The sequence below is a fragment of the Colobus angolensis genome, unplaced genomic scaffold (genome assembly GCF_000951035.1).
Source record: "Colobus angolensis palliatus isolate OR3802 unplaced genomic scaffold, Cang.pa_1.0 Scaffold44, whole genome shotgun sequence".
NCBI lineage: Eukaryota > Metazoa > Chordata > Mammalia > Primates > Cercopithecidae > Colobus > Colobus angolensis.
This window is the reverse complement of record NW_012117821.1, coordinates 665,847-675,327: the sequence shown is the minus strand read 5'-3', so window position 1 is coordinate 675,327 and position 9,481 is coordinate 665,847. Positions and strand designations below refer to the sequence as shown.

Genomic DNA, 9,481 nt, shown 5'->3' with positions numbered 1-9,481 from the left:
CGAGGCGGACGTCTGGGCCTCGGGGACTGGGGATCGGGTTGCTGCAGTGGCCGCTGGCAGGGCGCCCTGGAGGTGAGGGCAGGCCAGCGAGGTGAGGCTGCCTCCCAAGGATGGGGGCCTCCGCACAGGCCTCTGCCCGGCCCCTGGTTTTGAGTGCCGCGTCCCTGACGCGGGCTTCTCTACCTTGGTCTCCTGTGGGAACCACCTGGGCAGCTTGGCCACAGCCCGTGGGCTTCCCGCTGGACCTTGACCGCTGGGCCTGGGCGTGGGTGACAGCACCGCTTTTGTGCCTGCTGAGAACCCACAGCCTCTGTTCTGTCCTCTCAGTGGCCTGGGACAGGTGATGGTGCTGTGGCCCTGACCCTGCACCGCCTGAGACTGTGGCCTCCGAAGTCTCAGGGAAGTCCCTGGGGCCTCCGAAGAAGTCTGGTGGTAGGTGCTTCTGTCAGGCTCCTGGCCCCATTGGGCCTCCTGGAAGACCCCACAGGCTCCCTTCCTCTGTCCTCACCTTGAGTTTGGGGTCTGGGTGGGGGCAGGTGTGGCTGTGGCAGGGCAGAGATAGCACATGCATCCCTTGAATACAGGTGAGGTGTGAGGTGAGGCGGGTTGGATCCTGGCTGAGGGGAGCTGGGCCCTGTCGTCCCTCCCCTGGCGCGGCCTGGGGCGAGCAGGCCATTGCTGACCACAGGGAAGGGATGGCCTCGCAGTGCATGACTGGCCTGGGTGAGCAGGCTCCCCTGGCCTCCACGTGGACGTGGTGGGTGGGTGAACGCTCACGCCTGTAATCCCAGCACTTGATGCAGCTGGCCCAAGAGTTGAGGTAGCACTGGCTCACAGAGGCTGGTCTGAGTGAGGGAGAAATAGGAGGGTCATGAGCTAGGGAGTAGATGGGCCCTAATGGGCCGGGGAGCACATATTTCAGGCTGCTGCAAGTGAGGTGGGAGGGGTGTACAGGGGTTCCTGAGGGTTTCCCCCAGCCCTGCCTGGGATGGGAACGGAATGCCATCGTTTGCTCATTCAAAGGATGCTTGTCAATCCTGCTAGGAGCCAGTAGGGAGGCCCTCAGCCCCCAGGAGGACAGCAGCCCTGCCTGGGCCCCTGGACTTCTCACTTACTCTGCCGATGAGTGTCTTTGACAGTCAGCACCCAGCCATGAGGACGCCTGCTGTCTCGAGGGCTGACGCAGAGGGAGGCCTGGGAAGGAGCAGTTTTCTGGAGCCCAGGCTGGCCCAATCCAGGGCTGGGGGTCAGGCAGGACCACCTCATGTTCTGTTACTGGGATGGGCGACCAGGATCGTCAGTGGTTCTCGGAGCACTCATGGTAGGCCTGATGCAAATTCTCTCCACATCCCATGGGCCAGCCTCAGTAACGCTCAGCATCCTGGCAAGTGGCATGGTTATTACTCTCATGATACAGATTTGGAAACAGGACTGGGGGAGTGGCTTACAGGTCACAGCTTCTGTGGCAGGCATGAGTCCTTTGGGATGAGGATGAGGAGTTGGTGGGTCTTCTTGGGATGAGGATGAGGAGTCAGTGGGTCTTCTTGGTCCACGTGTAGGTGGTGCAAGGGAGGGGCTGCTGAACAGGTGGGAGCCCCAACTCGAGAAGAAAGTTCCAGTGGTCCCTTGAGAATATGGCCCCATCATGAGCTTCCTGAGTCAGAGCAGCCTCCAACAGCTTGTCCTTGGTTGTGCATCTGAACACACTTAGGAAACATTTTTTATTTTTATTTTATTTTATTTATTTTTTTGAGACGGAGTCTCGCTCTGTCACCAGGCTGGAGTGCAGTGGCACGATCTCGGCTCACTGCAAGCTCCGCCTCCTGGGTTTACGCCATTCTCCTGCCTCAGCCTCCCGAGTGGCTGGGACTACAGGCGCCCGCCACCACGCCCGGCTAGTTTTTTGTATTTTTAGTGGAGATGGGGTTTCACCATGTTAGCCAGGATGGTCTTGATCTCTTGACCTTGTGATCTGCCCACCTTGGCCTCCCAAAGTGCTGGGATTACAGGTGTAAGCCACCATGCCCGGCCTAGGAAACATTTTTAAACCTGCATGGGGGAGGAGGGATGGGGCCTGCAGGGCCCCTGCAAAGAGGTGCAACATTCAAGTCCAGAAGGCGGAAGAAGTCACACTGTGACTAGGCGACTGCCACTGAGCCACTCAGTCCTGCAGCCAAGCCCTGCCTGGCGGCTTTCCTGTTGCGAAAGGCTTGGTTCCCTTCAGCCTGTTCTGCCATTACAAGCAGTCTGCAAGCTGGAAAGAGGAGGGAGTGGGGTCATATGCCCCTCTCCAGCAGCAAGGAGACCCCTCACAATGGGCCCCATGCACTGCTCTGGCTTCTGTGGGCAGAACTGCATCCTGTGGTCCTGCCTGATTCGATGGTTTGAAAAGGCAGAAACATGGCCGCTGCCATTGGCCTGGCCAGTGAAAACGGGCTCCCTGGGGAATTCAGCCAGCCTGACCTGAAGCAGTTGCTGAGAGGTGGAGGAGCAGCCCCAGGTGTTTTGGAAAGGAAGCAGCTAGCTGGCAGCTGTGCGGGAGCCCCGTGCCTCCCGTGTTCTTACTGAGGAGAGTGTGGGCAGCTCAGGACAGGTTTCACTTTGGACAGTGGTTGGAGGCTGCTCACTCTGGCAGAGTCATCTGAAAGAGCCTTGGTGCATGTGCAAAACAGGGCCGTCTGCATGGGCGTTGGGAAGATCACAGAGCCTGGGCCCTTAGGATGACCCAAGGGTCAGTTGGATACTGTTTGTTTTTGTGGAGTCAGGTGTCCCATGACGGTTTTAGTGATGCTTTGCTAGTATGAGCAGTGGTGTGTGAGGCTCCCGGTTAAATACCATGAGATTCTAAGTGGAATTCTGGGTTTCCTGGTATGCACAGGTAAAATTACAGTAGACCTGTCCCACTCTTTGCCAGTACCTCATACCTGTCTGCAATTTGACTGGTGTAAGGGGTGTTTGTTTTCCACCTCCCTCCAACGTGTGTTGGAACATACATTTATTTATTCATTTACGTTGCTCATATTGCCCAGGCTGGAGTACAATGGCGCAGTCTCAGCTGCTCACCACAACCTCCGCCTCCCTGGTTCAAGCGATTCTTCTGCCTCAGACTCCCGAGTAACTGGGACTACTGGCATGTGGCACCATGCCCAGCTAATTTTGTATTTTTAGTAGAGACGGGGTTTCTCCATGTTGGTCAGGTGGGTCTCGAACTCCCAACCTCAAGTGATCCGCCCTCCTCAGCCTCCTAAAGTGCTGGGATTACAGGCGTGAGCCACCACACCTGGCCTTGAGACATTCATTTTATTTCAGATGAGGTCTCACTTTGTCACCCAGACTGGAATGCGGTGGTGCGATCTTGGCTCACTGCCAACGTCTGCCTCCAGGGCTTAAGTGATGAGTCCTCCCACTACAGCCTCCTGAGTGACTGGCACCAGGGGCACACGCCACCACACCCAGCTAATCTTTTGTAGTTTTGGTAGAGACAGGGTTTCACCATGTTACCTAGGCTGCTGTCACACTCCTGGCCTCAAGCAGTCCACTCGCCTTGGCCCCCCAAAGCGTTGGGATTACAGGTGTGAGCCACTGCGCCCAGCTGTGTCTCGACATTTAATATTTGTCAATCTGATGGACTGAAATGGTAGATAATTTGGGTTTTCCCTAATTTCTTCTTTTTTTTTTCTTTTTGAGACTTAGTCTAGCTCTGTTCCACAGCTGGAGTGCAGTGGTGCAATCTTGGCTCACTGCAAGCTCTGCCTCCCGGGTTCACACCATTCTCCTGCCTCAGCTTCCCGAGTAGCTGGGACTACTACATAAAAGTAGCTGTCACCTCAAGTCACACACCATTCCTAAACAGTTAACACAACGATTTTATTACATCTCTCAGTGTTGTGGGTTAGGAATACGGACAGTGGGGGCAGGGTGAATATTCAGTTCTGTGCCACCAGCCGGGATCACTTGAGGGTGCTTGGCTGGCATACCGGTTACTCTGGGGACCACTGCTCCCTTTACAGCATCCTCTGTGGGTTCCAGCGTTTTTCTTTGTTGTTTTTGAGATGACGTCTCACTCTGTAACCCAGGCTAACGTGCATTTGTGTGATCTCAGCTCACTGGACCTCTGCCTCCTGGGTTCAAGTGATCCTCCTGCCTTAGCCTCCTGAGTAGCTGGGATTACAGGCGCCTGCCACCACGCCCGGCTAATTTTTGTATAGCAGAGATGGGGTTTCCCCATGTCGGCCAGGATGGTCTTGAACTCCTGACCTCAAGTGATCCATCCGCCTCAGCCTCCCAAAGTGCTGGGATTACAGGTATGAGCCACCATGCCCAGCTGGGTCCCAGCATTTGTGGGATTCAAGGCAGGGATGTGCAGTCTGTCAGGAGTGTTAAAGGCATTGCAGCATTTCCAGTCCCCAGGCCTCCACTCCTTGCTTCAGCCACGCCTGCCTCCTCTGCGCCAGCTGACGCCTGTGTGCTCCTCTTGGGCTGTCTGCTGGCTCACAGGAGAATCACCAGTATTCCAGATGTTCAGCCTGGAAACAGTAAGGGTCTGGCCCTGGGAGGGCCTGGCTAACCGAGCATGGATTCAAAATCAGGGCAGAGCTGGGTATGGGGGCTCATGCCTGTAATCCCAGTACTTTGGGAGGCTGAGGCAGGTGGATTGCTTGAGCTCAGGAGTTTGAGACCAGCCTGGACAGCATGGCGAAACCCCTTCTCTATATTAAAAAAAAAAAAAAAAAAAAAGAGCCAGGTGTGGTGGCATGTGCCTGTAGTCCCAGCCACTCGAGGGGGCTGAGATGGGTGGATCGCCTGAGCACAGGAGGTCAAGGCCGCAGTGAGCTGAGATCGTGCCATTGCACATTAGCCTGGGCGGCGGGAGTGAGACCATGTCTCAAAAAAAAAAAAAAAAAAAGAAAACAAAAAATGGACCGAGGTTGGGGTGGCAAGGCTGGGCTGGAATGGAGGCGGAGGCCAGGCCATGGCAGTGCCCAGGGGGTAAAGGGCGTGCAGCAGGAAGCAAGGGCCGCCCTCAGGGATGGGGGACTGGGTCTGGCAGCTGCTGAGGGGAAGGGCAGGATGTATATGGAGAGCCACGTGGGGCTGCTCTAGGTGGCCAGCAGAAGGCCTGGGCCACAGGTGGGGCCTGCTGGGAAGACCATAGGGGAGGCAGGTATGGCTGCCCCTGGGCGTACCAGACACCGATACTACTCCTCCCTGGCTGCTCCCTCAGCAGGTCTGAGAGTCTGAGTCACCTTCCCCTCACGTGACCCCCACCAGGACGAGGCAGGGAAGTGGCGATCTTTGGCCCTGACTCAGCCTTGCAGGGAGAAGAGGGGCTGGAGCTGCGGGTGGCCTGCTGATGGCTCCCCCAACCCCTGCCCACCTGGGTCTGGTGCTGTGTGTGCTTCTGCTGCATCTGTCCTCCCTTGTGACCAGTTTCTGCTGGACTTGGTTGTCCAGCCATGATCTTCTGACCATCGTGGTTTCTGGACACGTATCTGTTGGACTGAGGAATTTGTGTTCCTGGCCACAGAACAGTGGCAACCTCTGCCTCAAGCAGTTCCTGGTCTGGCACTCCCCCGGGGAGGCCGGAGAGAACCAAGCCGTCTCCTGATGCAGAAAGTCAGCCCCGCTGGGCAGTGCTGACCCAGGAAGTAGGGCCCTACCCAGCGGTGTGCCGACTGTGGAACACTGTCTGCCCAGGCGGGTCTGGCCACATTCCTGCAGCATGATGGTTGGCAGTTAGCTTCCTGGAGCGTGCAGGGGTCCTTCCCTGCCTAACTGACTTGTCTACAGGGCAGCAAGAAGACGCGTCCGTCCCTTGGAGTGTCCCAGGCGCGCCCCCCCCAAGATCCCCCTAAGCAGCTGGGCTTTCACAGCCAAGGTTACCGGTCTGGGGGATGACCCAGCCGCCATCTGGATGAGTGCTGGGGCCTTTCTGCTCTGGACTGCAGGGCAGACATTGTTTTGTGCTGGTCAGGCCTCTCACCAGCCCGGCTCCCTTGGAGCCCCCCAAGACAGGAGATGAGCAGGAGGTGTCCCCTGAAGTGGCAGGGGTTGCTTGCTCACTGGCCTTCCCAGGACCCTGCCCAGGTGGGGCTGCTTGGCCCCAGGTCGAATTCCTGGGCTGTCAGCTGGCTGGGGCTCATGCAGCCTTCCCCTTGGCAGCCATCCGGGTGACCTGCACAGGTTCCTGCGGGGTCTCCAACAAGGCTAACGACGCAGCGTGGGTAGCGGAGGAGGACTACTTCAACAGTTCCCTGTCACTGGCAGACAAGGGTAAGTCTGGGAGCCAGTTCCTGACCTGGTTCCAAGTGGTGACCCCTGGGGGCACCCCTTGGAGTGGGGCCTGCGTGTCCTCCCCCTTTCCTAGACCTGCCTCTTGGATCCTGCACTGGCCCATCTTCTCCCAGGGTTGTGGGCCCTGATGGCTTTCTCCTAGGGGCTGGGTGGCTGAAGGGGCCACTTTCCACTTGTGCTGGATATGGGTGTGCTCTGACTCCTGGCACAGCTGCTTCACCCTTGCCCCATTCCCAAACCACTCTCCTGTTCAAGCCCTTACGCTCGGTCCTTCACCCAGGCCACAGCCCTGTGCTGCTGTGACTGAGACAGGGAGACCCAGCGTGAGCTGGCCAGCTGCACTGCCCACTCTTGTCTTGGCCCTGTGGCCACCTCAGGCCTCGGAGGCCTGTCCCCACCGCCCCCACCTCCCTCCTGTCTCTGCAGGGAGTCTGCCCGCTGGAGAGCACAGCTTCCCCTTCCAGTTCCTGCTTCCTGGTAAGAGCCCAGCCTGGACAGGCCTGGTGATGACCAACTGGTCCTGGGAGGTGGGCTCTGCAGGGTGAAGGCCGCTAGGTGTCAGTGCCTGTTCTCTCCCCAGCCACAGCACCCACGTCCTTTGAGGGTCCTTTTGGGAAGATCGTGCACCAGGTGAGGGCCGCCATCCACACGCCACGGTTTTCCAAGGATCACAAGTGCAGCCTCGTGTTCTATATCTTGAGCCCCCTGAATCTGAACAGCATCCCAGACATTGAGGTGAGGATGGCACAGTGACCTCCTTGGTGGGTCCCCACCCTCTTGGGGGCTGGGGAAGAGCTGGGCAGGTACTGCTTCATCCCAGTGTCCTGTCCCCAGCTGAGGTGAGGGGGGCCAGGGTCTGGAGGCAGTGGCCTCTTTGCCTGGAGCTGACTGCTGGTCTCCAGGGGCAGGGCATGGCAGGGCTGAGGGGCTTGTCCTGATGCCACAGGGATCCAGCCTGCCCACACCTGCTAAGCCTTTCCCTGGCCCTCCCCCAAAGCAACCCAATGTGGCCTCTGCCACCAAGAAGTTCTCCTACAAGCTGGTGAAGACAGGCAGTGTGGTCCTCACAGCCAGCACTGATCTCCGCGGCTATGTGGTGGGGCAGGCACTGCAGCTGCACGCCGACATCGAGAACCAGTCAGGCAAGGACACCAGCCCTGTGGTGGCCAGTCTGCTGCAGGTCAGAGCCCCCGGCAGCTGCCTGGACTGGCCTCCTGGGGTGGGCTGGCAGCCTGCGCAGGCTCACAGGCTGGTCCTTCCCCAGAAAGTGTCCTATAAGGCCAAGCGCTGGATCCACGACGTACGGACCATTGCGGAGGTGGAGGGTGCAGGCGTCAAGGCCTGGCGGCGGGCACAGTGGCATGAGCAGATCCTGGTGCCTGCTTTGCCCCAGTCAGCCCTGCCAGGCTGCAGCCTCATCCACATCGACTACTACTTACAGGTTTGGTGCTGGTGGGGGCTGGGTGGCCTGAGGCCTAGTGGCTTTGGCCCTGGCCCCTCATGCCCCACCTCAATCCTGTCCAGGTCTCTCTGAAGGCACCGGAAGCTACTGTGACCCTCCCGGTCTTCATTGGCAATATTGCTGTGAACCATGCCCCACTGAGCCCCCAGCCAGGCCCAGGGCTGCCTCCCTGGGCCCCACCCCTGGTGGTGCCTTCTGCACCACCCCAGGAAGAGGCTGAGGCTGCGGCTGGCGGCCCCCACTTCTTGGACCCGGTCTCCCTCTCCACCAAGAGCCATTCGCAGCAGCAGCCCCTGCTGGCCACCTTGGGTTCTGTGCCTGGTGCCCCCGAGCCCTGTCCTCAGGATGGCAGCCCTGCCTCATACCCGCTGCGGCCTCCCTTGTGCATTTCAACAGGTGCCACTGTCCCCTACTTTGCAGAGGGCTCTGGGGGACCAGTGCCTACCACCAGCACCTTGATTCTTCCTCCAGAGTACAGCTCTTGGGGCTACCCGTATGGTGAGTCGAGGGCCAGGGCTTGGCAGGGAGGGGACGCCAGGAGCCCCATGCAGACCCTGCTTTCTCCCTGCAGAGGCCCCACCGTCCTATGAGCAGAGCTGCGGCGGCGTGGACCCCAGCCTGACCCCTGAGAGCTGACCCCGTGCTGCCTTCTCCAGGCAGGCCTGGCCTCTGCCCTGGAACTGGGGCGCCCAGGGCCTCGTGCCTTCTCTCTCAGCCTGGCCTGGCCCACTCAGGACCTGCCCAGCCTCTGCCAGCTCCTCTGGCATCCACCCTCTTCTCCCTGGGGCTGGGGTGGGGGTAGCAGGGAGCTGGGACCTAGAGAGATGCCTCCTGTAAATAAAACGCTTTATTTGTAGAGCTGGGCCTCACCGGCCTCGCCTTGGGCGCCCTCCAGCCTCCAGCAGGGCCTGACCCTGACCCCATCCTGGGCTCTGCTTCTGCCAGGGCATAGCCCGCTACTCGGGTAGCCCCTGCTACCCTGGGGTTGCGCTCAGGCTGCCATGCCTGGACGGAGCCGCGGGGCTGGTTCCCTTTAACAGAGGACGGGGGCTGGCGCTGGGCCTTCCAGAGCCACCTGAGGAAACGTCCTTGGAGCCCGGCTCACGAACTGGGGCCTCACGCGACCTTGGCATTTGGTTAAATTTGTGCCTCAGCTCCTGCTGTGTTTAGGCACCCAGGTTCCCAGGCGGCGTGGCGTGGACTTCCCCTGCTGAGAAACCTGCGGGCACGTGGAGGGGCTTGCCTCGGCCCCTACTGGCACCATTGCCAGGCCTGGCTCTGAGGGACACTGCTTCTCTCCTGCCCACATCTCCAAGACCTGAGAGGCAGGGTTCTGTGGAGCAGCATCCCCAGAGGGGCCCCCAGGGAGGCCCGGTAATGCTGGCCAGCCTGCCTGGAGGGCGCTTCCAGAAACAACGGAAGTGGCAGTGAAGGACAACTCTGGGTTCAAATTCCAGTTCTATAGGACGAAGGGGTGGCCGTGGCTAGGTTTGTCAGTTACCTTATCTATAAAATGCACAGGGCCAGGCTGGGCACGGTGGCTCCCGCCTGTAATCCTAGTACTTTGGGAGGCTAAGGCAGGCGGATTGCTTGAGGTCAGGAGTTCCAAATCAGCCTGGGCAACATAGTGAAAAATAGCTGGGCATCGTGGCACATGCCTGTAATCCCAGCTACTCAGGAGGCTGAGGCAGGAGAATCACTTGAACCCGGGAGGCAGAGGTTACA

General features: G+C 59.2%; 2 protein-coding genes and 1 pseudogene across 3 annotated transcripts in view; 1 reads left to right on the top strand and 2 right to left on the bottom strand.

Annotated features, from left to right (window-relative positions):
• Window positions 1-571, bottom strand: part of ZMYND19 (zinc finger, MYND-type containing 19) — a 23,784-nt gene extending 23,213 nt beyond the window's left edge. The window contains exon 1 of the mRNA XM_011957388.1: window positions 509-571. Within this exon, the coding sequence (XP_011812778.1) occupies window positions 509-571 (63 nt within the window). The remainder of the gene's footprint in view (window positions 1-508) is intronic.
• Window positions 572-4,573: 4,002 nt separating this feature from the next.
• ARRDC1 (arrestin domain containing 1) lies at window positions 4,574-8,614 on the top strand. The gene is made up of 8 exons (XM_011957387.1): window positions 4,574-4,600; window positions 6,108-6,273; window positions 6,721-6,771; window positions 6,875-7,029; window positions 7,292-7,474; window positions 7,559-7,735; window positions 7,819-8,254; window positions 8,328-8,614. The coding sequence occupies exons 1-8, from the start codon at window positions 4,574-4,576 to the stop codon at window positions 8,390-8,392; spliced, it is 1,260 nt and encodes a 419-aa protein (XP_011812777.1). The 3' UTR covers window positions 8,393-8,614.
• LOC105522659 lies at window positions 8,586-9,383 on the bottom strand (annotated as a pseudogene). The gene has a single exon (XR_001003481.1). The product of XR_001003481.1 is annotated as an uncharacterized protein ARRDC1-AS1-like (transcript).
• Between the last annotated feature and the right edge of the window lie 98 nt (window positions 9,384-9,481).